General features: G+C 43.7%; 1 protein-coding gene across 2 annotated transcripts in view; it reads right to left on the minus strand.

Moving 5' to 3' along the window:
• cog6 (component of oligomeric golgi complex 6) overlaps positions 1 to 27,606 on the minus strand; it is a 167,104-nt gene that overhangs the window by 31,680 nt on the left and 107,818 nt on the right. For both annotated transcript variants that reach the window (XM_038817929.1, XM_038817930.1), the window contains exons 5-11: positions 25,400 to 25,511; positions 25,239 to 25,321; positions 23,031 to 23,101; positions 21,384 to 21,477; positions 10,002 to 10,130; positions 9,832 to 9,923; positions 7,590 to 7,654 (exon numbers count right to left, since the gene is read on the minus strand). In XM_038817929.1, the coding sequence (XP_038673857.1) occupies positions 7,590 to 7,654; positions 9,832 to 9,923; positions 10,002 to 10,130; positions 21,384 to 21,477; positions 23,031 to 23,101; positions 25,239 to 25,321; positions 25,400 to 25,511 (646 nt within the window). The remainder of the gene's footprint in view (positions 1 to 7,589; positions 7,655 to 9,831; positions 9,924 to 10,001; positions 10,131 to 21,383; positions 21,478 to 23,030; positions 23,102 to 25,238; positions 25,322 to 25,399; positions 25,512 to 27,606) is intronic.

A 27,606-nucleotide genomic window follows, 5' to 3' on the forward strand; every position in this document is an offset into this window, starting at 1 on the left:
TTGCTTAGTAACCGCTTGATAGGACTGTTAATGGCCCCTTCCATCACTTTATTGATGATTGAGAGTGGACTGATAGAGTGGTAATTGGCCAGGTTTGATTTGTCCTGGCTTTTTGTGTACAGGATATACCTGGGAAACTTTCCACATTGCCGGGTAAATGCCAGTGTTGTAGCTGTACTGGAACAGCTTGGCTCGAGGTGTAGCAATTTCTTGAGCACAAGTCTTCAGTACTATTGCCACAATATTGTAAGCAGTATCTTCAGACATTTCTTGATGTCATATGGGGTGAATCAAATTGCCTGAAGACTGGCATCTGTGATGCTGGGGACATCTGGAGGAGACCAAGATGGGTCACCACCTCAGCACCTCTGGCTGAAGATTCTTGCAAATGCTTCAGCATTGTATTTTGCCCAGATGTGCTGGGATCCTCCATTATTGAGGATGCTGATATTTGTGGAGCCTCCTCCAGTGAGTTGTTTAATGGTTCACCACCATTCACGACTGGATGTGGCAGGACTGCAGAGCTCAGATCTGATCCGTTGGTTGTGGGATCACTTAACACTGTCTATCACTTGCTGCTTATGTTGTTTGGCATGTAAGTCGTCCTGTACTGTAGATTCACCAGGTTGACACCTCATTTTTCGGTATGCCTGGTACGCTCCTCGCATGCCCTTGCACTCTTCATTGAACCAGGGTTGGCCCCCTGATTTGGTGATAATGATAGAGTGGGGGATATGTCGGGTCAGATTGTGGCTGAGTACAATCGGTGAAGATGAGGTCTAGAATGTTTTTCTCTCTGGTTGGTTCTCTCACAGACCCAGTCTAGCATTATATCCTTTGGGATTCGGGTAGTTCGCTCAGTAGTGGTGCCTCCAAGCCACTCTTGGTGATGGAAATTGAAGTCCCCCATCCAGTGTACATTCTGTGCCCTTGCCACCCTCTGAGCTTCCTCCAAGTGGTGTTCAACATGGAGGAATACTGATTCATCAGTGGATGGTGGCCAGTACGTGGTAGTCAGCTGGAGGTTTCCTTGCCCATGTTTGACCTGAAGTCATGAGCCTTCATGGGGTCCGGAGTTGATGTTGTGGACTCCCAGTGTAACTCCCTCCCGACTGTATACCACTGTGCCGCCACCTCTGCTGGGCGTCCTTCTGGTGGGACAGAAAATACCCAGGGATGGTGATAGTGGAGTCTGGAAGGTAATGTGTAAGGTATGATTCTGTCAGTATAACTATGTCAGGCTGTTGCTTGACTAGTCTGTGAGACAGATCTCCCAATTTTAGCACAAGCCCCAGCTGTTAGTAAGGAGGACTTTGCAGGTTTGACAGGGCTGGTTTGCTGTTGTCATTTCCAGTGCCTAGGTCAATGCTGCATGGTCCATCTGGTTTCTTTCCTTTTTCTTGACTTCTTGGCTGTTTGATACAACTGAGTGGCTTGCTCAGCCATTTCAGAGGGCATTTAAGAGTCAACCACATTGCTGTAGATCTGAAGTCACATGTTGGCCAGACCAGGTGAGGACTGTAGATTTCCTTCCCGAAAGGACATTAGTGAACTAGCCAGATTTTTCCAACAATCGACAATGGTTTTATGGTTATCATTAGACTTTTAATTCAATTTCCACCATCTGCTGTGACGGGATTCGAACCCGGGTCCCCAGACTATTACCCTGGGTCTCTACCACTAGGTGACCGCCTCCCCTTCACACGGTCTATCACCAATTCTTTCATTCCCTTTGTATTATATTTGTGGTTGTTGTTGTGATAAAGAGTATTGAAACAATTACATGAAGAAAACCCAGGTATAGTTTGAATGAAGGAACCCACGAGGAGCTACTTTTGGTGGCCAGGAACCGATGCCCAGATTGAGGAAAAGACAGGACTGGGGTAAGGAACGCACCGCTGTTGTCCCCATTGCATTCATGAGAGTGGCCTAAAATACCTTGGCAACGTCTATGCATTGACTTTGCAAGACCATACGAGAGGAGCATAGAATTTACAGTGCAGAAGGAGGTCATTCGGCCCATCGAGTCTGCACTGGCTCTTGAAACGAGCACCCTGCCCAAGGTCAACACCTCCACCCTACCCCCATAACCCAGTAACCCCACCCAACATTAAGGGCAATTTTGGACACTAAGGGCAATTTATCGTGGCCAATCCACCTAACCTGCACATCTTTGGACTGTGGGAGGAAACCGGAGCACCCGGAGGAAACCCACGCACACACGGGGAGGATGTGCAGACTCCGCACAGACAGTGACCCAAGCCAGAATCGAACCTGGAACCCTGGAGCTGTGAAGCGATTGTGCTATCCATAATGCTACTGTGCTGCCCATTTTCATGGTTGTCACCAATGCACACTCCAAATGGCCTGAGGTGGTCCTAATGAATAACTGCAGAACAAACCACCAAAAAGCTTGATGAACCTTTCGTCAGATTTGGGAAACCAGGACAGATTGTGAGTGATAATGTCTGCAATTCAAGGCTCAGGGGTTTAGGAACTATCTAAAAATGAGTTGCATCCAACACATAAAATCAACAAATTCCACCCATTCATGAATGCTTTAGCCTAAAGGTTTGTCCAGTCCTTGAAGCATGCACTGAAAGCCTTTAAGGATGCAGGAGACATCCAAGATAGTAATTCGCAATCAGCAGTCGCAAATCTTCAGAGAAGGTCATTCCAAAAGACGCCTGTTTCGATAAGAAGAGCAAGTTTTGTTGCGCAGCTATACCGCCAATAAGAGGTGGGTTCCTGCAACTGGCTCCTCCCACCGCGCAAGGCAGCTACTGCGCTGATGCCTCTGGTGGGGGATCGGAGGTTATCAAACCTGCTTTACGGGGAATCCTGATTGTAGCGTTGGGCAATGGAGAATCCACCCCAATGCCTTTTCTGTATTTCTGTCTCCATTTAGAGGGGTAGCTATTAACAAATATTCACCGTAACCCTGCTGACTCCTATAGCTACCTTGATGTGACTTACTCACATGCCATTTCCTTCAGGAACTCTATTTTATTTTCCTGGTTCTCTATCTCTGCCATATCTGGTCTGATGATGCAACCTTCTACATGGGTGCTTCTGATATAGCTTCCTTTTCGCTCACCAAGGACTCCCCTCCCACCCTCACAACATGGTTGACAGGGGCCTTGTTTTTGCACATTTCTGCTCTCATCCCATCTCCTCTCCCCAAAACCAGAATAGAGATGCCCATTTCCTCACCTTCCATTCCCCACCAGTCTCCATATGCAATGGATCATCCTCTGCCACCTCCATTGTGAAGCCACCACCAAACACACCTTCCTCTCTCTCTTCAGCATTCTCAAGGATTCATTCCCTTGTATTACCCTGGTCCACTTCTCAGTCACCACCGATACTCACTCCACCTCCTATAGAATCGTTCTATGCAAGCACAGGCGATGCAGTACTTGCCCTTCCTTTAATCTCCTCCTTTCTCACAGTGCAAGGTTTTAAACACTCCTTTCAGATGAAACAGCAATTTTCTTGCATTTCCTTCAATTTAGTATATTACCTTGCACAATATATTCTGAGGGCTAGATATGTAAAACTATTACAGAATTGTTACAGCACAGAAGGCCATTCGGCCCATTATGTCTGCCCAGTTCTCCAAGTGAGTAATTCACCTAGCTCCATTGTTCTAGCTCCTTCCTGGAGCCCTGCACATTCTTCCTTCACAGATAATAATCCAATTCCCTTTCAAATGCCTCAATTGAAACCTGCCTCCACTGGACTTTCAGGCAGTGTATTCCAGATTTTAACCACTCGCTGCGTGAAAGGTTTCTCCTCATGTCTCCATTGTCTTTTTTTTGCCAATTACCTTAAATCTGTATCCTCTAGTTTTTAATCCTTCCACCTAAGAACAAAGAACAATACAGCACAGGAACAGGCCCTTCAGCCCTCCAAGCCTCTACTGGTCATGATACCATCCTTGGCCAAAACCCTAAATAACAAAGAACAATAGAGCACAGGTACAGGACCTACCAGTAGGAATGGTTTTCCCCTATCTACTCTATCCAGACCCCTCCTGTTTTGAATACCTCTTTCAAATCTCCTTTCCATTATCTCCTCTCCAAGGAAATCTAAGACAAACCAGATGTGCAGCCTGAAGATGCAAAACAATTGTTTGAGACCATTGTGTTAAAGAGAGGGGGAAAGCAATAAAATGGAATACAACTATTTTTAGCGCTGCTGACAACTTGCAATTCTCAAAGGGGTGAAACCGGTGTCTCAGTGAGAATCTTTATGTGCACTGAAAAGGTGCTGAACATGCCTTAGCGCTACCTCAAGGCGCCTGTTTTGGTGTTGCACAGGATTCCCTTTGAGAATTGATAATGTAGGCTCTGCTACAGCGTAAACAAGTTCTATTAATGTGATTCCCCTCATTGTTCTCCTTTTCGCTTCATGCAAATACTTCATTCCCTGCTTAAGAGAAGGGAAGATTACTCTCTCATTCCTTCACTATTAAATTAAGAGGCACAGGGGAAAAAAAGGCTAAATACACATGGCTAATTTTCTATTTATTTTCTTCTGCCTCACCAGCAGCCCAGCTTCAATCAGGAACCTGTCACATGTAGAATCATTAAATAAAGTTGTGTCAATCGCTCTTTCACACAGTATGTTTTTGCACCAATGTACCAGCCAGTCAAATTGCTGTACGTAAATGGGTGCTTCAGGTCCCATTAGTATAGGTTACTTAATTCTTAAAAAAGATCTGGCCTTTCTTGGGGCTAGAGATAAAAACCTATTCATTTTGCTCAAACTCACCAATTGCCTAAGCAGTCGTAAAATAGCACTGACAGTATCTATTGGTACTTTATTGCTTCAATGTCACAATGGACAAGAGCACAGACATAAGTTTTGGTGAAGGACAGGAAAAAATAAGCAAAACATCAAAAATCTGAATCTGTTGCAAAGTTATTGCTTAAGGGGTGAATAAATTGCTGTTGCTCATGATTTAAAATGTCAACGTCTATAAAAACTATTAAATCCCGCTGCTATTCAGCAACATTACTCAGAATGGAACATAACATTTACTGTTATATATGATGTATTTATATACTCCTTTCCTTTAAATGCTCTTTGCACACAAGACGCTGTGACCGTTTTGAACAACAATGCCTTGACCATCATTATGTGTAGAATCTGTACCTGAAACTAGTTAGATTTGCTCAATGAATGGAAAGTTAATTTCTAAATCTATAGCATTTAAATATTATGTAAGTTTTAACTTAGAAACTTACCAAAAGCCAGAATAGAAATATACTTATTGTGAGTAGCATAAGTACAATATATTAAAAAAAAAGAGTCTGTACAACAACAATTTAGCACATTGAGCATCCCCTTCTTGTAAAATATTTTTCCTTTCTTACTTATTTCCCGACACACCTGCTTTGGCCTATGGCAGCCAGACAACTTGCTTCCAGACATCATAATTTCACCTCTACTGAGCTAGAATAACAGCAAAGCAGGGTAACTGATCTTCCTCCTAAATTCGTGGGCACACATTTCTTCTCTAACTCCACACAGTGTGTTTCTTGGCGACAAGGAGGTACCTAGCCACTGGTCGGCAGCAGGTCTTCAGGCCCAGCCGCTATCAATGGGATTTCCCATTGAATCCATGCTCTTCCGCTGGGACACCCTTGGAGTGGGTTCGCTGACGGTGGGACTGCATGATCCCGCTGGCGAGAATGGCTGGAAAATCTCCTCCATCCCCCACCTTTGGTTCAAAACCCAAGTCGAAATATTTGCTTTCTCGTCATCTTTTTCTTGTCATGTTTCCTCCTTACCCTCCTGGAAGTGCTTAATAGGATATGATCTCGCTAACTTTTGAGGATTTGGGAATTTTTTGAGGATGTAACCAGGTATGTAGATGAGGGTAGTGCAGTTGATGTAGTTTATATGGATTTCAGCAAATTCTTTGACAAGGTCCCACAAGAAAAAACTTTTCAGAATGCACATGTGATTCAGGGTAATTTGATAAGGTGGATGATGACAGGCGGTTGCTTTAGTGTCCAGTGGCGTACCACAGAAATCTGTGCGGGCCCCCTATTATTTGTTATTCACCTAAATGACATAGATGACTATGTGGGGGGTAGGATCAGTAAGTTTGCGGGTGACACAAAGATGGGCCGGGTGGTTAACAGTTATGATGCGTGTCCTGGGTTACAGGAAGCGATAGGCAGGATGGTCAAATGGGCAGAAAAGTGGAATAGAAGCAGATGGAATATAACCCTGAAAAGTGTGAGGTGATGCACTTTGGAAGGAGTAATTTGACAAGGAAGTATTCAATGAGTGGCATGACACTGGGAAGTTCCAAGGAACAAAGGGTCCTTGGTGTGTTTGTCCATAGATCTGTGAAGGCAAAAGGGCAGGTTAATGGAATGGTGAAAAAGGCATACGAGACCTTTATCGATCGAGGTGGGGTGGCATGGTTGCACAGTGGTTAGCACAGCTGCCGTACGGCACTGAGGACCCGGATTCAATCCCGGCCTCGGATCCCTGTCCGTGTGGATTGAGCACATTCACCCTGTGTTTGCGTGTCTCATCCCCACAACCCAAAGATGTGCAGGTTAGATGGATTGGCCTTGCTACATTTCCCCTTAATGTATTTTTTAAAAATCAATTGAAGCATAGATTGCAAAAGCAAGGAGGTTTATAGAACTTTGGTGAGGTCATTGTGCGCAATTCCGGTCGCCACATTATAGGAAGGATGTGATTGCACTGGAGGGTGTGCAGAGCAATTCACGAGAATGCTTCCTGGGATGGAGCATTTAAGTTATGAAGAGAAGTTGGCTAAGCTCGGGTTGTTTTCGCTGGAGCAGAGTAGACTCAGGGGCGACCTTATTGAGGTGTACAAGATTATAAGGGGCATTGACAGGGCAGATGCTGTTCTCCTTAGTTGAAGGATTAGTCACGAGGGGACACAAGTTCAAGGTAAGGGGCAGGAGGTTTCGGGGAGATTTGAGGAAAACATTTTTCCCCAGAGGGTGGTGACGGTCTTGAATGCACAGCCTGTGAGGGTGCTAGAGGCAGGTTGCCTCACATCCTTTAAAAAGTACCTGGGTGAGTACTTCAAATGTCATAACATTCAAGACTATGGGCCAAGTACTGGCAAATGGGAGTAGGTAGACAGGTCAGGTGCTGACTCAAGGAGTCGAAGGGCCTCTTCTACACTATTATTCTGTGAACTTTACAGTATCTATTTCAAGAGTCAATTATTCCCATTAAACACACTATAGGCAATAGCGTCACAGCCAGCCAGATGCGCATGCACACACGCTTCCAGCAAATGCAACTGGTTAGTGATGAGAAGCAGGAAATTTGGTCAATGTTTCCTCCTTAATCCAGGAATGCTGAGGCTAAATGTACTGACCCTAGCAATAACCATAGACCACGCTTCAACCCAAACGTGTCTTGTATACCTCAGCTACTCACTCATCAAACCCAAAGCTATCAGGAAGCCCAATACCGTCAAAATATTGGAAGTCTGTGCCTTTCGGATTACATAAAATCTTAGATCTTCAATGCATTCTTAGCTCAAATGTATCAGATCAAGCGTCTAAAAATTCAGTCTGTACCTTTAAAGGTCTGCACACCCCTTCAGTGATGTGTCCTACCACCTGCTGTATATTATCCTCCACACCTGTAATAATAAAGAATGTCTTACTTTAAAGTACAGCTTACCTTAGCTGTAGCAAACCTTTTATTAACGTACATCTCTTCCATGATCTCAGCAGAAACCACATTTTTGGCAGAGGAACAGCTTATACCTCTGTGAGATGAAGTTCTAGAAAGAAAAGCTCCTCTGTACTTCCTTACATTTGTAATCGTAATATTTAATTTAACCCAGTGTTAGTATTGAAATCAGTGCTGTATTGGTCAATGTTTGACTGCAAAACAGTGTGACAGTCTAAATAACGAAAATGGGAAAAAAGAGAATAATTGTGACAAGAAATTGAAAATAAACCTAATGGAAATACGTGGATGATGCCATTTCATTGCAGATATAGTTCAGCCAACAATTGTTTCCAGGCGCAAGAGGTATTTCCTTCATTTGTGAAGTTCCAGGAGTTCCCTGCAGTCTTTGAAAATTTGAAATTTATTTTAAGACTTATTAAGAAACATGTTTCGAATCATAATCTTTTTTGCTAAATATTCCAAAATACCGGCACCATGAACAAAAGATTCCTATTACTTCTACTGCACTTTTCTTTTCCTTAAAGCCAATGGGTCCAAGATTTCTGACTTTACAAAGGCACTTGGGTATGTATCATTGCAGGTCACCTAGAGAGTTTAAATTAATTTTCTATTTGCTAAAATCTTAAGCTGCAAACATGACGTGGTATTCTGATTTAGGATTCATCAATTGAGCAACCAGCCCAAGATCTGCCCTTAACCAGCCTTTAGGCCACTGAAGTTTAAATGGGACAAATGGTAAGAGATATCAGCACAAACAGAACAGTTGTTTGGGCTTCAGGAGCTAGTTTGCCCTGGCTTACTTACTCCTGCTTCAAAGGAAAAATATCTTCCCACACATAATGACAAATGTGTAGACTGCCATCTAGTGTAAAAAATTGAGTAAGCTGCATTATCGAAAAGGGAATTGGATCAACTCAGATCAAGTGAACATTCTGAGCACGGTGTTGGAAAAAGAGGATACCAGTCACCGTGTATCCAGAAAAGGTCATGCAACTCACATCGGGTGACAGTTTAAGCTGAAATACCTCATTTTAATTCCTACATGCATTACAGATCAATAAATATATGAACAAGAATCCATATTTGTCTGTTTGGTCAATGACCCAGACACTTGTAATTCTCTCTTAAATAAAGATAGTGAAGAGGAATTTTAAAATAAGAATTTATCAATAAGTGATGGAAAAATTCACAAGAATAAGTATTTAGCATTATATTCGGGCATGCAGCACTCTGCATTTCAGGACGCTAATTACTCATTTTTCCACACCTCTGGTGCTGTGATTGCACCTCATTCTGCTACAGCTTCTCATGTGCAGTCGGCAAGCACGTTGCAAGGACAGATAGCAAATACGTACTGTGAGAGTTAAACACAGAGCTAGTCCCAGACACAACGTCAGCATAATATGGACAGCACGGTAGCACAGTGGTTAGCACAGTTGCTTCACAGCTCCAGGGTCCCAGGCTTGATCCCCGGCTTGTCTGTGTGGAGCCTGCACGTTCTCCCCGTGTCTGCGTGGGTTTCCTCCGGGTTCCTCCCACAGTCCAAAAATGTGCAGGTTAGATGGATTAGCCGTGCTAAATTGCACTTGGTGTCCATAAAAAGGTTAGTTGGGGTTACGGGGATAGAGTGAAGGTGTGGGTATAGGGTTAAAGTATGGGCCGGTGAACACTCGATGGGCCACATGGCCTCTTTCTGCACTGTAAATTCTATGATTCTAGAATGCATTTTTCAAAAATCTATCATTTATCCTATATTTAATAAGTACTTTCCTCCTTCTTCTACAAGTCTATTTTATATTGTACATTTTCAGGGGTGCTAACCGGTGTTTGGTCTGTTCCCCCATTCCCGGCAAACACTAAAAGAAATACCAAAACTAAAAACTCCCTTTTTACATTTAGTCTAATGGAAAAATTGCTTTTCAGCGAAGATTACTTCTATATTTTGTTGCATATAACAAACACCTCACGACCAAGAACAAATCTGATGTCTGTGTAGAATTCTGTACAGCTTGTCATGAAAATTTGCCTTGAAGTGCCATTAAATTTTAGGGATTGAATTATACAAATGGTTTCTGCATAATCATGGGAGGAGGCAGCCCACTTAAAGGATTAAACAATTACCTTGTATAGTTACGAGCTTCAGTAAAGCTTCAAGATGTTCTTTTTCTGAAGCAGCTGCCTGATGTAACCATGCCAACATATCCCCAACATACCTGAAAGTACAAGATTTACTCAAATCAGGTTTAAGAAAACTATTACCACAAGTAAATTCAAAGTAACCAGTGATATACCTTAAAGGGTCATGCGAATGCATTTCAATTGGCCGTGGAGTTCCACCAGGCCCACCTCTGGTGAGAGCGTCTATAAAACCACGAACCACTGCACTCCTCCTGGCTGTGCCAAACTCATCAAGGATGTAGCTAGGGCAATAAATGCATATGCGAAATGTGAGAAGGGAATATAAAAACAGTGGAAAGGAGAAATAAACGTGTAAAGCAAGTACTCATTGCTAAACATGCACCTTCATTTTCTAAAAAAAATTCTACATTAAGAAGGCTTTTCTACAGAGCCACAGAATCTTCCATTGGATCCACGGCGCAAATGTGCAAAAACCTTGGGGTGACGGACAGGGTAAGACATTAAAGGAAAAACCTGCTTCCTAGCATCAGTATCGATTTAAAAATATATCTTACTGTCCTGGATTGTGGAGAAATGACAACATAAATATTTTAAGTGGTGACTTACATTCAGGAGGTGAAAACAAATCAGCCAATCACATGAACAGTAAGTTTCTGAAGCAAACAATCCTCAAGTGTGTTCTCCTAAGATTATACAAACTCGCACCACGTCCAGGAAGGATAATTAGAATATGTAGAACACCTTCTTTTCTCCACGATAGAATTAGATAAAGACCATTAATAACTATTTGTCAGAAGATATATATTTTAAAATAAAGGCACCTTTATCTGCTCCTTGTGACCTAACAGGCTAAGATCCTTCACAGGAGTTTCTCACTTGATGATATTAAGTAGCTAGGGCTTCATACTTACAAATTAACACATTTGCACACCCCTGCCAATGAATTCACAATCTCAACCAGGCCGTCAGAGGAACATGTCAGGCTGTAGCAAGATGCTCCTTTAATGAGAGATAAGGAAACCTGCCACTTTCATCTACCACTTATTAGCTAGCTTCTGGGATAACCATATCTACACATCCTCCTGTTTGGTGTGTTGTACAGACATGGAGAAGGTAGAACATTCAATTTTAATCGCGGGGAAGTAATTTAATTCAGAAACTTGAGAAAGCAGGAATGACATTTGAGAACTATTTGCTCTCTAACCCCACAAATTCAAGACAGAAATTTATACAAGTATTTCCTCGCGTCAGAGAATCTAGAATTAGGAGTCGCTTTCTAAAAATAAAGGGTCGCTCATTTAAGACAGAAACAAGGAGAGCTATTTTTTCTCAGACGGTCGTGAGTCTCTGGAACGCTCTTCCTCAAAAGGCAGCGGAAGCGATGTCTTTGAACATTTTAAGGGAGAGCTAGAAAGATTCTCAATGAACAAGTGGGTGTAAGGTTATCTGGGATAGGCAGGAATGCGGGGTTGAAATTACAAGCATATCAGCCATGATCTCATTGAATGGCAGAGCAAATTCAAAGGGCCGAATGGCCTACTCCTGCTCCTAATTCGTATGTTCGTATTTTTGTTGTGTCTGAGTGTTTACAGTTTAACTCTACATTCCTATTAAATGCTGGCAGTTTATGACAAAAATAAATTGTACATTTATTTACATGGATACTATGGTTCCCCCAGCAATTGATTATTGATTATTATGTAGTTCATCAGCAAGATTTAATATCAACAAGCCATCAAAATGATTAGAAATGAGAAAATTATTGTAAATCGCATTCAAAACAATGCTGCTAGCTCTTTTGCACAAAATTACTTTTCTTCATCAGGCCTATCGGGTGGTATTTATTTATTTCTAAATTAAGAGCACCCAATTTTTTTTCCCAATTTAGCATGGACAATCCACCTATCCTGTACATCTTTGGGTTGTGGGGATGAGACCCATGCAGACACGGGGAGAATGTGCAAACTCCACACGAAGAGTTATCTGGGGGCTGGGATCGAAACCGGAACCTTGGCGCCGTGAGACAGCAGTGTTAACCACTGCGCCGCCGTGCCACCCCACTTAGGGTGATATTTAAAGGGGCTTGCAATAGCGAGAAATATGGTGTGTGGAGGAACCCTAATTAGGTGGGAGCCGAAATCTTAGTTTCCTGACGTCTGGTTGAGTTAGTGAGATAATGTGGCCAGCTGCAGAGCGACCAACATGTCGCCAAGCACTGGAAGCCTATTTACCATACATTTGCATACAATGAATACTCATTAATTGGGAAGCACACCCAATTCAGTCCTACCTTCAGCGTTGGCAGGAAACCCGCTTAAAAATGGCAAGCACCAGGTGGGATTGTTCAATCTTTGGATCTGAAGTGAGGTTTTGTCTTTATCTAACTCAGCAGCAGAGGGGATGTTACCAGGGGAAAAGATGAGTCGGAGGTGGAGAGTGTGGTGCTCGGGTCCTCAAGCAGCAGGACAGCAAGACATTGGGACAATTTAGGGCTGCGAGGCAGGAGGTGTCTGAAGAGGTCCAATTTCCCCATATAGGGCGGGGTCCATTGTTGCAGTGGTCTTGTCCTGTGCTCTTACGGGTCAAAGCCAGGGAAGGAACCTTGAGTTTGAAGCATGGCTGGTCCATCTGCAGGTGGAGCAGGTCAATTGTTTCAGAAGGTGAGTCTAGATGAAGGCAGGTGAAGGTTGATGGCATGATGCTCCAGGATGATTGGGGAAAGGGGCAGGGTAATGTTGGGATGGCCAAGGGAGATTGAAGGAAGCTCAAGGATAACAAAGGGAGGGTGGGGTGGATGGGCTACTGCTGAAAAATCACAGTTCATCGGCATGGCTGCTAAGAAACTGCTACCTTGATGGAGATCAGGTGCAGTCAGGAAACTTTTATCTCACAGGGAATCAGGTTGTTGTGGAAGGAAGGATTGGAGGAGTTCTTAGAGTGACTCATGGAATGGTCAATTCCCACTGGTCAACTGCAGCTGCACTAGGAATGAAAGCAATGTCAACAGGGGGTATTCATATTATTGCTTGCCTTCCTCACAATTTGCTTTGTGAATGAGCAATGTGTCTCATACATTCAAACAGGATGGAATTTTACCATAATTTGGCAAAGTGTCAGACTCAGACTGAAAGCTGGAGTGAAACTCTTTTCTAAAACAAAATTCCAATTAAGGGCAATTTAGCATGGCCAATCCACCCACTCCTGGACAAACTGATGTGTAACTCTCCATTTGCATAGACCAACTTTCTCTCAAGATAGGGAGGCTCTTTAAAAATGAGGGGGCGTGGTATACGCCATTACTCTGGCGGGGCGGAGATGGATAGAGCCAGATGCCCAATCAGCACTACAACCTAACGACCCCCAGCCTCCACCACAGAGGCACAAGAGGATCTTCCCCCCGACAATCAGAGCCAGCATTCCAACCCCCCCCGCCGCGGAAGTATCACCACCACCATTCTCTCTCCCCCCCCCTCTAGTCGTGTCTGATCTCTCTCCCTGCCAAACATAAATAACCCTTCCCCATTGGGTTCCGACTAGGCCCACCCCCAGGCACTGACTGGCACGTTGCATGCTGGTTTTCTCGCTTCAGCCAGCACTCTGTGCACAAAATGGAAAATTCCTCCCACAGAGAAAGAAAATTATTCTTAATTCATAAATCACTGGTTAAGTCTCAGCTGGAATACTGTGTAAAATGCAAGGCAACTTTAGAGTCACACAGTACAGAAGAGGTCCTTCAGCCCATCACGTCTGCACTAACATAGGGCGGCACTAGCTCAGTGGTCAGCACTGCCACCTGAGGACGCTGAGGACCCCGGTTCAATCCCGGCCCCCGGTCACTGTCCGTATGGCGTTTGCACATTCTCCCCGTGTCTGGGTGGGTCTCACCTGCATAAACTCAAAGATGTGCAGCATAGATGGATCTGCCACCATAAATTGCCCTCTAATTGGAAAAAAAGGATTGGGCACTCTAAATTTACTTTTTAAAAATTCTGCACTGACAACACTACACTAAATCTATACTAATCCCACTTTTCAGCAATTGGCCCACAGCCTTGAATGTTATGACATTTTGAGTGCTCATCCACAAACATTTTAAAGGTTTTGAGATATCCCGCCTCTACCGGTCCCAGGAAGTGCATTCTGGATTCCGCCACCCTCTGGGTGAAAAACTCTTTCCTCAAATCTTCTCTAAACCTCCTGTCCCTCACCTTAAAGTTATGTCCCCATATGTTCAACTAAGGGGAACAGTTGCTTCCTCTCCACCCTTCCATGCCCCTCATAATCCTATACACCTCAATCAGATGCCCCCTCAGCTCTAAAGAAAACAACCCAAGCCTATCCAGCCTCATTATATAGCTCAAATTCTCCATCCCAGGAAACATTCAGGTCAATCTCCTCTGCATCTCTCCAATACAATCATACTCTTCCTATAATGAGGCGACCAGAACTGCACACGGTACCCCAGCTGTGGCCTAACCAAAGTTTTATACAGCTCCAACATAACCTCCCTGCTCGTATTGTCTGTGCCACGACTGATAAAGGAAAGTGTCCCGTATGCCTTCTTAACCACCCTATTAACCTGTCTGCTGCCTTCAGGGATCTGTGATCAAGCACCCCAAGGTCCCTCTGTTCCTCTGAACCTCCTAGTACATTGAGTACTCCCTTGTCTTGTTACTCCTTCCAAAGTGCACCACCTTGCAATTTTTCTTTATCATTATTAACCACCATGCCAATCTTTGTGTCATCCTCTCTAATTTCCTCCCTTGCTTCTCTCAGCAGACTAGGATACAACTCATCCTGACCTGGGGATTTGTCCACTCTTTAGCCCATCAAAACCTCCAATGCCCCCTCACTCAAAGGCTAAGAGGAGGTGCAGAAGAGAATTACATAGAATCATAGAAACACTACAGTGCAGGAGGAGGTCAATTGGCCCACTGAGTCTGCACCGACTCTCCGAAAGAACACCCTCCGTAGGCCCATGCCCCCACCCTAACCCTGTAACCCAGTCACCTCACATAACCTATTGGACATCAAACCGGCGAACCTGGAGGAAACCCACGCAGACAGGGGGAAGAGTGTGCAAACTCCACACAGATAGTCACCCACGGTCAGAATCGAACTAGCGTCCCTGGCGCCATGAGACAGCAATGCTAACCCATTGTGCCACCGTGATGCCCTACAGAAATGTTACTGGGATGATGGACTTCAGAATAGATAACTCAGGATTGTTCTGCTTAAAGCAGAGAAGGGTAAGAGGAGATTCAAGAAAGGTGGTCAAAATTATGGGGTGTTTGATCAAAAACTGTTTCTATTGATAGAGGGGCTCAGTAACCAGGGGTCAGGATATAAGGTAATTGACAAAAGAACAAGAGAGAAGCGATGGCAGAAAATTCAACAATAAATTTCAACGGGAAAAAATTTCAGGGCTATGGGGAAAAAGCAGGGGAGCAAAACTAATTGTATAGCTATATCAAAGAGCCAGCACAGGTACCATGGATCAGATGGTCTCCTCGTGTGCTGATTGATTCTATTAAAAGCGAGTTTTGACAGTCACATATCAAGAATATCGCAGATATAAAGGAGATACTCAATGTTGACCTTTAATATATTTCTATGATTGAAGTGGAAATGTCAGTTGCGAGTAATTTCACTGGTCTAAATAAATATAGGGAGGTATTCTCCGCTCCCGATAAAAATCGGGATGGTCGTCGTGAAATCGGCCGAGGTTCACGACGGCCTCGGGGCCCACTCCCCGCACCTAATTCACCCCCACCCGGGGGGCTAGGAGCGGGCCTCCGTCTTTCCCAGCCGCGACCTCGTTGCGTCGGAAATGACGCGCAAAACGGCACATTTGTGAGGTCATCGCGCAGACGGCGCGAACCGCGCATGCGAGGTGGCCGTCTTTCTCCTCAGCCGCCCGGCAAGACGTGGTGGCTTGATCTTGCCGGGCTGCGGAGGGGAAAGGGTGCGTCTGTTTTGGACGCTGGCCCGACGATCGGTGGGCACCGATCGTGGGCCTGTCCCCTCCCGAGCACAGTCGTGGTGCTCCCGTGCCCAAACGTGCATCTGCCGCTCGTTTCACGAATGCAGCGACCAGGTGTGGTTGCTGCCGTGGTAAAACGGGCGTGAAGGGCCGGCCGCTCGGCCCATCGGGCTTAGAAAATCGCTGTTCGCCGTTAAAAATGGCGAGCGGCGATTTTTCCGAGCCGGGGGGGGAAATCGCTGGGGTTGCCAGGGGGTCGTAAAAAAATGTCAGGAGGCCCTCCCGCGATTCTCCCACGCCACGTGGGGAGCGGAGAATTCCGCCCATAGTACTTTACAAATTAGTTCTGTCTATGATTATTTGGGGAGGGGACGAGTGAAGGTTTCGAAGTCGATTTTAATCATCAACTGATACCAAAATAATGAGGATCACCCGATAAGGTCACTAACATAATGTCGCAATGCAATGGTAGCACAGTGGTTAGCACTGTTGCTTTACAGTCCCAGGGTCCCAGGTTTAATTCCTGCTTGGGTCACTGTCTGTGTGGAGTCTGCACGTTCTTCCTGTGTCTGCATGGGTTTCTTCCCGGTGCTCCGGTTTCCTTCCACAAGTCCCGAAAGACGTGCTGTTAGGTAATTTGGACATTCTGAATTCTCCCTGTGTACCCGAACAGGCGCCGGAATGTGGCGACTTGGGATTTTCACAGTAACGTCATTGCAATGTTAATGTAAGCCTACTTGTAACACTAATAAAGACTATTATTATTCTTAAAAAGAGACAGGCAACATTATTGCTGCTAATAACCCACACAAGGAGTGGTATTTAATGGGGCATGTAAACGTGGGAAACACTAAATGGAGATTTTACTTAGGTGAAATCTAGGTTTCCGGACAGCAGGTTGAGATGCAGAGATTAAGTCAGTGGGGTTGTGCTGGGGGATTAAGCCTCACGCCAACCAATGGGGGTGGGAATTCCTATATTCACTTGCATCCAATTAATGCTCATTATCTTAATACTTTTTCGAATTAAGTGCCACTTTCAGAATTCAGTCAGTAGGCATGGGAAACTCAAGCTTCCGGTTTCAATTAAAGATGTTGTTTAAAGATGGTGCGCACCAGTTGAGCTCGTGAATTTGGATCTGAGGTGACTGTTTTAGTGGAAATTTCCGGTGGGGGAGGGGTGCACCATGCTGGCTTGGATGGAGGGTCAGAAGCGACAAGGGCAAGTCACAGGTGAGAAGGTTGGAACGGGACATCTATCTGCAGGGGTCAGAGATCTTCGAGGAATGGGAGCCGTGTTGTTGAGGCGTAGAAGTGCACAGCAGGAAGGGCCTGTCATCTTGGGTGCGGGATCACAGTCAGGAGATGCAAAACAATGGGCCGAAAGGGAGGGTTTAGTACTGTACAGTTAAGTGAGGAAGCTGTCTGTCATGGGGATGGTCCACAATTACAGGGGAGTTTGATACAGCAGGAGGGTAGGCCCAGTCAGAGATGAGGGCGATGGAAGGTCTCAGATGGTGAGACAAAGTACATTTCAAGGATAAAGCGGGGATCAGAGGAGAAATGTCCACAGTGAGGGGGTGAGATGGCATGTCCACTATCACAGGTTCAAGGATGGTGGTGGGAGGTTCGAAGATGAAAGCACACAGGGAAAAGTTCTGAGATCATGGCTCAAATTCAGAGGTAAAGGAGGATGGGCCGTGATGGGTTCCAGGTGGGCCCTAGCTAGTGCTCCAAACTTATGATTAAGCTGGCAGGAGTCCAAGTGAGAGGAGGTCACTGTATGGGTGTGGGGGTTTGCAATTTTGGGCATGGCTGCATGGACAAAAGCCATGAACAGAGACGCTCATATCATAGAACATAGAACATAGAACAGTACAGCACAGAACAGGCCCTTCGGCCCTCAATGTTGTGCCGAGCCATGATCACCCTACTCAAACCCACGTATCCACCCTATACCCGTAACCCAACAACTCCCCCCCTGAACCTTACTATTAGGACACTACGGGCAATTTATCATGGCCAATCCACCTAACCCGCACATCTTTGGACTGTGGGAGGAAACCGGAGCACCCGGAGGAAACCCATGCACACACGGGGAGGACGTGCAGACTCCACACAGACAGTGACCCAGCCGGGAATCGAACCTGGGACCCTGGAGCTGTGAAGCATTTATGCTAACCACCATGCTACCCGTCTTCTTCACAAAGTTAACCTGGTGGATTCACTATGCATCTGACACAAACTTGCTTCTTACAGTCTCGGGAGCTGGAGGTTAAGTTACAACAAAGGAGGGCTGTTTCCATCCAACAACAGGCTGGAAGGCCAGCAGCAGGCAGTACCAGATGGGGATGCTGGCCAGGAAGCCAGCATGCAGGATGTGTAATTGCATGTCCACTCCGCCCAACACGTAAGTAGAAGTGTCTCCACGTCCGGTTCTGCCACTGGGATTCACATAACTTTTATTCAATTCTACAAAGGAGTGATGTTGAAGATCACATTTAGACAAAGGAGATCTACATTCTAGTGGTTTATGCTCAGTGCTCGCGTGTACAGCCCCACCTAGAAGTGCATTTTTACAGTGAACGCTGTCAGGAATGAAGAGAACCAATTGTTTCTCTATCCTGTATAATGCACATGATTTTTGTTCATGCATTTTTAGCCAGATCCTGCTGAAAACCCTTTTAAAAGCTACTTCAAACATGCTCTTTAGGCGAAACAAACAAATAAAACATTAATTTCCCTACAGGAATAACTGGTTAATGCTCACAAGAATCATCTGTAACCAGGCTGAGTTTTGGCCTTTAACTAATTTGGTCACTTGGCTCACTCAGTATACGGTATCAAGACATTAAGATATCAGATTTAGCCCACTAAACAATCTTTTTCTTATGTGACACTCAGTTAATTAGCCCAAGTCACTTTCAGTGCTACTGCTATCTGCACTATATCTCACCTCATGAGATCTATTTTACCAGAATCACCACCTAGTGTGGAGGTGTATGGAAGCACGAGTCTCAGAATTAGCTTCTTAGTATAATAGCCCTAGTTACAATCCATATTCCATGCTCAGTACCTCACTTCACATAATTATCCCTACATCCAAAGGCTCGTTCTAGATATGGCTGAGGCTATAAAGTACAAATGAGGTTTATTGGACATAAACATTAAACAGTGGCAGAGAGTCAACACAGCAGATTTCACTTAATTACAGAATGTTTAACTAGACTCCCTTGGGTACAAAGTAATAAAGGACGGGACAAATCTCAAATTGTGTTGATAAAGCTAAAGCTGGACTAACTTCCATAACACATAATTTATACGTGTGGTTTCTTCCATCCACCATGGCGTTTACACATGCCCACTCGACATGAAATGCAGTACCAATGCCCAGGAAGAACTTGCTGCTGGCTGCCAAAAATACACTCCTCACCTCAAACTGGATCAACAATAATCCAGACTTGACAAAGCTTTCAAAATAAAATGACAGGACCTGAACTTCAGCAAGATGTTGAGGTTCAGACAATCTTCCCCAATTCTATTCCACATATTCTATTCTTATGGACAGAATAGGAAATCACTCATATCTTAAATTGTAAACATCCATATTTTTAATATTATGAAAGCTTATCTTTAAATGTCTCCAAACCTTTTCAGTTGAAAAAGTAATTCCTGTAATCTGGGACTGAATTCATGTGTAGATCAGGCTGGGTGAAATAGTGTGGTTACTTTCCTGCAGATCATTAGTGACCCAGTCGAGTTTTTACAACAATCAGGCAGCTTTCATGATTGTTTCCTGTGATGACTGTCACACATTACCATTTTTACTGAATTAAATTTCACAATTTTCTCTGGTGGGTTTTCAGCTCTCAACCTCTGGTTTGCTGGTCCAATACAATAGCTATTAAACTACCTGCACATTTTGTCAATCCTTTTTTAAAAAAATTTAGATTACCCAATTATTTTTTCCAATTAAGGGGCAATTTAGTGTGGCCAATCCACCTACTCTGCACATTTTTGGGTTGTGCGGCGAAACCCACGCAGACACGGGGAGAATGTGCAAACTCCACACGGACTGTGACCCAGAGCCGGGATCGAACCTGGGACCTCAGCGCCGTGAGGCAGCTCTGCTAACCACTAGGTCACCGTGCTGCCCTACATTTTGTCAATCCTAACAGAGCGGTTGTCAGCTTACTTTATTCTGGAGTGCATCAGAGACGAGAACAACCCTGTTCAAAGAGTATGATATTCAAGGGACGCTGGATAACTCAAACCAGGTCCTTGTTAAAAGGAACTAAGGCTAATTGTAGCACCCTTTCGTGTCCCTAAAGAGCTCAGTTGGTAGTACAAGGGCATCAGCCTCTTAGTTAAAGAATGTCCTTCTGCAATTAATTCCAACTCCTGCCAACTGAGTATAAAATTGCAAATTGAACAAAAATGATATTTCTAAAAGAACTGAAAACAGATGACACTCCAGTACTCTTATTTGTGTTACATGCTGGATGGACTAAGGAGTCGATTTCTGTCTTTCATTGTTCAAATGCTTCACAAAGATTGCCATTCTCCTTGAAGGCTAGTTGGGATTAGTATGGTTGTATGCTTCTGATCACTTGAAGCCCAACTGAAATTCATAATTGGCACATGGTCAGAGAGAATAAATTCAACATCATGACGTGACCTTTACGTGACTCATGGATGAAGATGGGTCCACAGAGTTAGAGTTGTTGAACTAAATGTGCTCAGCTAATACCTAAAACAAAATTTATTTTCCGTTTGGCAAAATTAAACACAACTTATGGCTGACCACTTTTAACAAAGGCATGCATATTTTTTCAGCTACACCTTATAACTGTCTGCAAGAAAATAATATTCATAATTTGTATTTTTCTTAGAAATTGGTGGTTCAAAATATGATTTATCTCCTACATCAATCAAAACAGATATACTATCCAGGCTAACATGAATCTTCAGAGATTGTAAAATATATTTCACACAAATTGACAATCTCATCATTGCAAAGGTCAGCAACTTCTCTGAAAAGAGCACCAGACAAGACAAATATGTTCCAGCTTTAAACACAAAAAAGCACTTTTATCTTCCCTATGTGTAACCTTTCCTTCGAATATAAGACCGTCATTATAAATGAAGGCTAGAGGATTAACCAGTATCTCTCCATTGCGTAATTCTGGATTCCCAAATCCACATTTAAACAAAATGTTCAAGGAGTCCTCCACAAAAGGCCACACTAAAATTCTGGATATGCTGAAGAAAATGGTGGATTTGAGAGAAGAAGATGGGAAAGAGAAAGGTTGAGGGGGAAGGAGAAATGAATAACCTCCTGTCTATGCAACCTTGGACGTTATTAAACTGAATGGCTCAAAATAGGGTGCGAGTCTGACAGTGCATTTACCACAGAAGCAGTCAAAAGATTAATCTGAGTTTAAAGAAAGGAATTCAGGCAATAATTGAATATTTGTTTTACATTTCAAAAACGTAGTTAAGAGTAACATAGTGAATTTAAATTAGAGCTAATTACATAAAACAGTACTAACTTGTAGACCACAAGCCTGTCTTGCAGAGCCTCCATAGCTTGAGATTGTGCTGGTGAAATATCACAAGATTCCTGAGTTAGCGTTCTACATTCAGCTGCAAAGAATTTAAAAAAGTCAAAACCTTTTCATAGTTTTATTGCTTGAATTTTAAAATTCAATGCTCACATAATTTTCTGAGCACAGAAGCAGGCCATTCAGCCCAACAGGTCCATGCCATGACCTGCATGCCTCCTTCCACCCAACCTAACCCCATCAACATATCTTTATATTCCTTTCTCCCTCATGTTTATCCAGCTTTCAGTTAAATCTACCTATATTATTTGACTCAACTGATCCTTGCGGTGGTGGTGAGTCCCAGATTGTAACCACTCTCCAGGTGAAGGGATTTCTTCGAAATGGCCTACTGGATTATCAGTCGCTGTCTTATATTTATGTCTCCTTTGTAAACTGGAGATTTCCTGGCCGAGATATTAACTCAGCACAGACCAGGGATGAAACATGGGATCTTTCGGCCTTACGTTGCTGAGTTTCACTCTGGGCAGAACATTAACCGACTCAACCACTGGGGAGTTCTCTACAAATGTGCTGAAAGAATAAAGAATGCCCTGGTGGAGCTCCTCCAGCTAACTTTGTCCCAGAAATGAACTTGAAACTTCTAATGGTATCCACATCTCTCTGCTACAGAGAATGATTTTCATTCCTTCGTTGATCTGAAATATTTTGCACTGTAGTGATTCCATAAAAAATCCTCTTCGACCCAATTTATGGGGAGTGAGAGGCTTTGTAGAACATTGAAATTACTGATGATGAGTAGGGCTAGGCGTTCTTGAGAATTTCCCTCTTATCAGCGTATCCAGACGTCTCCCTTTCTACAACACTAATTGCATGGGATTACACAGATAGAATGTACAGTGCAGAAGGAGGCCATTTGGCCCATTGAGTCACTCGGCCCATCGAGTCTGCACCGGCCCTTGGAAAGAGCACCCCACTTAAGCCCATACTGCCACCCTATCCCCAGTAACCCCTCCTAACCTTTTTGGACACTAAGAGCAATTTAGCATGGCCAATCCACCTGACCTGCACATCTTTGGACTGTGGGAGGAAACCAGAAGAGGAAACATACGCAGACACGGGGAAAATGTGCAGACTCCTTACAGACAGTGTCCCAAGCCAGGAATTGAACCTGGGACCCTGGAGCTGTGAAGCCACACTGTTAACCACGTTGCTTCTGTGCCGTACGAAGTTAAGAACTCGACTGTCTAAACGGAGAAAGTGTGCATCACCAGTAGAGGTGAATGGTTAAAAGCCTACCATCAAAACTATTAACAGTATTGTTGCTGGAACTAGCAGCCATAATCACGAGAACTCAGTAGAAAGGATAAGCAACTGAAATGATCTGACAATGGTAAAGTTGCAGCTACAGTACAACTTTGAGATAAGCACAGCAAATTGCCTCTCATTTCAGAAATTATTCAAAATTGTTCATTATGAATCACTTATGAAAAACAGGTTTCAATTAATTTTTTGCCAAACATTATTAAGAATCCTGCATGTTTGACTTCTCCACACTAAATGGATGCATTCTTCATAATGCATACAGAATTTTGCAGTTCCTTGCATCAGAAACTTATTGGACTGGTGACATACCTTGTGCCCATCTGTAAAGCTTTTCATACGATGTCTCTTGGAGGAGTGCCATCTGTTCCATGATTTCCAAACTTTAAAACAACAGAGAACGTAATTTATTATTCTGAAGCACTTACTGTTATTATGGACTTATTTTGCTGATCACTGTATGCCACCCACTAGAATACAATATTCCATGACAAAGTGCTATATTTACACGTACTGTGTTCATAGCTTTGTAAAGCGATCAGCTTTGGCTTAAGGTATTTTCTGCCTGATTAATTGGCAAGCTATATTTGTATGAGCATCTAGTGAACAATGCAATATACCACTTCAAAGCAACTTTCCAAGAACCTGGATGAAAACTTCAAGCAACCAGCAATTTTCTGATTGACACAGCCTCTAATTCAGACTAAATGCTAATCGAATTTAAATTTAGGTAAATTCCAAAAATAAATCTTTGGAAATGTCAAATCCCTTATCATTCAAATTGTTTTAATGATTTTTACTTTGAACAGTTACTGAAAATTCAACGACAGTGATTGTTTGAGAATTTTATTAAAAATGTGGTTCAATTTTCAGCAGCACGGAGCCGGGAAATGCTCTGGTGAGTAAGTGGGCAGGATTGAGTTACCAGTTACTGGTAACTAATTCAGTACCCAGTGCTAAACTAAAGTTGGATCTTTTCTGATTAGCATGGCTTTAGTAGCACAAGAGGTACCATTGAGTCCTGAGTAGAGCTACAGTCTTCTGAAATTAATTAGAATCAGGTACTTGGTCCCCTTTGAAATGAGAATTAATCTTATGGTGTTGAATGTATGGAGTGCAACACGGTTTTCAATTTTGAACTTCCAACAAGCAAACCTGAGGAAATTAATCTGTTTTAGATTACCAGTTGGATAACAAATGCACAAATGATGGAACCAGTGCTCAGAAAACAAAGGCGATTAATACTGTTGAAGGTAGGTTTTTAACCATTAACCCGTACCCCTAAAGGTGCACCCTGTCTCCATTTAGACAGTCAAATTCTTGGCTTGCTAATCCCATGCAATCAATGTTGAAGAAAGGGTGGCGGCCGGACATGCTGTTACCAGTCATCAGTGTGCCATGAGTAAAATTATCTTAACAGCCTTAATATTCTGTCTTATGGAATGAAAAGTTGGCCAGGATTTCTGATCTCGATGCAGTAACCCCTGGACATAGATCCAGAAACAGGCTTGGTTGTGAAGTTATTCCAGATATCCTGATTTTACTAATTGCTAACGAGTGAACTGAGAAATGAGGCAGAAGTCTAACCAGTGAGGCCAGGTTTAGGCGGGAGGCTCAGATTCCAATTTTAAAAAAAGAGTAAAGCTGATATCCCAGCTAATGGCATCTTTATCAACTGTGTTCTGTTCCCTTGGCCTCAGCTCAAGATTCCATCCCCACTTCTAGCTCTAGACATACTTTCCCTCTCAGGGGAGGCGGTGTCATAATGGTATTGTCACTGGACTAGTCAACCAGAAATCCAGGTTCTGGCGACCTGGGTTCAAAACCCGCCACTGCAGATGATGAAATTTGAATTCAAAGAAGAATCGGGAATTAAAAAGTCTATTGATGATCATGAAACCTTTGTTGATAGTCGTAAAAAACCATCTGGTTCACTAATGTCCTTTCGGGAAGGAATCTATTGTCCTTACCCGGTCTGGCCTATATGTGCCTCCAGACCCACAGCAATATGGTTGACTCTTAACTGTCCCCCAAGGGCCATTAGGGATGGGCAATAAATGCTGGCCCAGCCAGCGAAGCCCACATCCCATGAATGAATAAATAAAAAACCTGAACCCAACTAGCTCTTCTGCAGCTTTAAACTCTGAATTTGCTTTCCCGTGAGTATTCTGGGCCCTGGAATTTCCTGTTAATCAACACCTCACAGGAAATCGGTAGCATTCCATTCCGGTTTCACTTCAGGCTTGGAGTCTTATTCCAGCTCCCATCAGACTGCTTTGTTACCCAGCTCCAAGCCGTTTCACCACTCTGCTGTGTTCACCACTTATGTCTGTGTGCTCTACTTCTCTCCCAAATATTCTGCTCAAAAGCTTACACTCAAGATTGCATTTAAACAATGGCATAACAGTTGGAATAGTCAACAACTATCCTCATTGCTTCCTCAACTCGATCTATACTTATTACAAAAGTTACAGAAATAAGAACACTTCTGCAGGGGGGCAGTTTAAAAATATTCCTTACCCTGCAGTTTGCTGGTTCGTTCGTAATAAAACCTTGACGTCATTGTGAATTAACTTTACTTTTCCAAGTGCTTTGAAGAAGTCCTAAAAGCATATGAAAGGTTATAGATTTTGCGAGTGCAATACAGTGATTCTTCTACACGACAGGAGGCTGTGGATTACCTCTGTGATTGGTCCCTCTCTTGGACGTCGGAGGATATTCAATTCATCTGCATTTAGTTGAAATTTGGATAAGAAAGCATTTGCTACCTCAGCTCGGATTTCTAATCTTTGGCTGTAATGAAATGAAAAAGCAGGATGAGAAGAAATGACTTTCTACTGCTTCCAAGTTTGCAGCTTAACAAAGAACAAAGAAAAGTAGAGCACAGGAACAGGCCCTTTGGCCCTCCAAGCCCATGTCGACCTTGCTGCCCGTCTAAACTAAAATCTTCTAAACTTCCTGGGTCCATATCCCTCTATTCCCATCTTATTCATGTATTTGTCAAAATGCCCCTTAAATGTCACTATCGTCCCTGCTTCCACCACCTCCACCGGCAGCGAGTTCCAGGCACCCACTACCCTCTGTGTAAAAAAACTTGCCTCATACATCTCCTCTAAAGTTCCAGCCTTCAGCTTACTGGACAAACCCAACACACCATATGAATGAAAATAATTTGATTGTGTCAGGCATGATTTGCTATAAAGTTGGTTAACAGTGTACCCACCATCGTTGAGGTGGTGGTATTGGACAAACCTGAATTGAAAATAATGGGGTTGGTATTCTCTTGACTAGTGGATGTATAAATGGCAGTTGTCTCCCATTAAAATTGCAAACAAGGTTACTGCATTACGTGAACTGGTGTCTGCAGGTTCTGGGCTCCACCGTAGAGAGACAGCTGTACACCTTGGACAGGTTAAATTGTCAAGGGCTTTCAAGAAGCTGTTCATCTTCTATAGTCTGCTGACTTGCAGATCAACGGAAGAGATGATGCTCAGTCCCATAAGAATGACGGTGGTGCAATGGGACCATTATGTTTTGCTGTCTCACAAATTCCATTCTTTTGCCACCCCCTCAAACAACACCCATGGAGCCAATACGTCAGCTGAACCAGACTGTTCACACAACAGCCGAGGTGAAACAGTCTGCAGTTAGGGCCTCGCAAGCTCAGGAACACAGAGGCCATCGGCTCTAGGCATCTCAAGGATCCCCACATGAGGAAGAGCAGCTTTTCACCAGCTTTGCTGAGGCCACTGAGAGAGAGCCGGTTAGGAGTAGCAGGGTTAGAAAATCTTCTTTCAAGAGAAAGCACCATGGGTGAGAAATGAATGAAAGTCAGTTATTATGTCTGCAGTTTCATTCATCACTTCAGTCTGCAGTGTAAATGGAAAAAAAAAAACTTTCATTTTTAGTGTCTTCCAAGCCGTAGCAAGTTCCAAAGGCTTTTAAAGCCAATGAATTAGTTTGAAATGTAGTCAGTGTTGTAAGGCAGACTCAGCATAGACAAGAACAAGTCAGTAATGTAGCAAATACCAAATGAGCGGGATTTTCCGCACAACTTGCCATGAGGTGGCCTACAATTAGCTGCGGCGGGATTTTCTGGTCCTACCACTATCAATGGGGTTTCCCGTTGAGTGCACCCTTCGTCGCCAGAAACCCCATGGTGGGGGTGTGAACAGCCAGAAAATTCCAGTTAATAGTTGTATTTTTAAAATATATTTTTATTGGCTTTATGTATATTGATAATAACATTCGCCAGGGCTATCGCACAACAATAAAGAGGAATCTACAAAAATAGATGTACAAAAAGGAAAACATCAACAACAATCAAACGATACACAACCAAGGCATAAATGTACACGTGTGGGGCCCCTATTCTTGCGCCCCTGGTGGTTGTTTTCTGCAACCCCACTGCATTAATTATGTACATGCCGCTTCCTGGTGCTAGAACATACCAGGGGCTCATTTAGCGCCAACCGGGTGTGCCTCAGCATTGCTGTTGTGGTCATGCCCATGCGTGTCCCAACTACTTGTCCCTTCTGGCTTCCTGCTTGTCCTGTGTTTTGTTTGATGTCCTCTCTCTTCCCCCCAAATCCTCCCAGCCCCTTCCCCTCCCCCCCCCCCCCCCCCCCCCCCCTTTCCTTCCCCTTCCGTTGTCCGTTTTGGCCCTCTCCTTCACCCCTCCTCCCCTATTTGTTGCTGGTCACAAACAGGTCTTGGAATAGGCTGGTGAATAGCCTCCACGTGTTATGGAAGCCTGCCTCCGATCCCTGAATGAAGAATTTTATTATTCCCCAATTTAAGGAATTCTCAGAAATTGGACAGCCAGTCTGCGGCCTTGGGTGGTGCTGCTGATCTTCAGCCGAGCAGGAGCCTCCAGGAGGCAAAGGCT

Source organism: Scyliorhinus canicula, chromosome 14 (genome assembly GCF_902713615.1).
Source record: "Scyliorhinus canicula chromosome 14, sScyCan1.1, whole genome shotgun sequence".
NCBI lineage: Eukaryota > Metazoa > Chordata > Chondrichthyes > Carcharhiniformes > Scyliorhinidae > Scyliorhinus > Scyliorhinus canicula.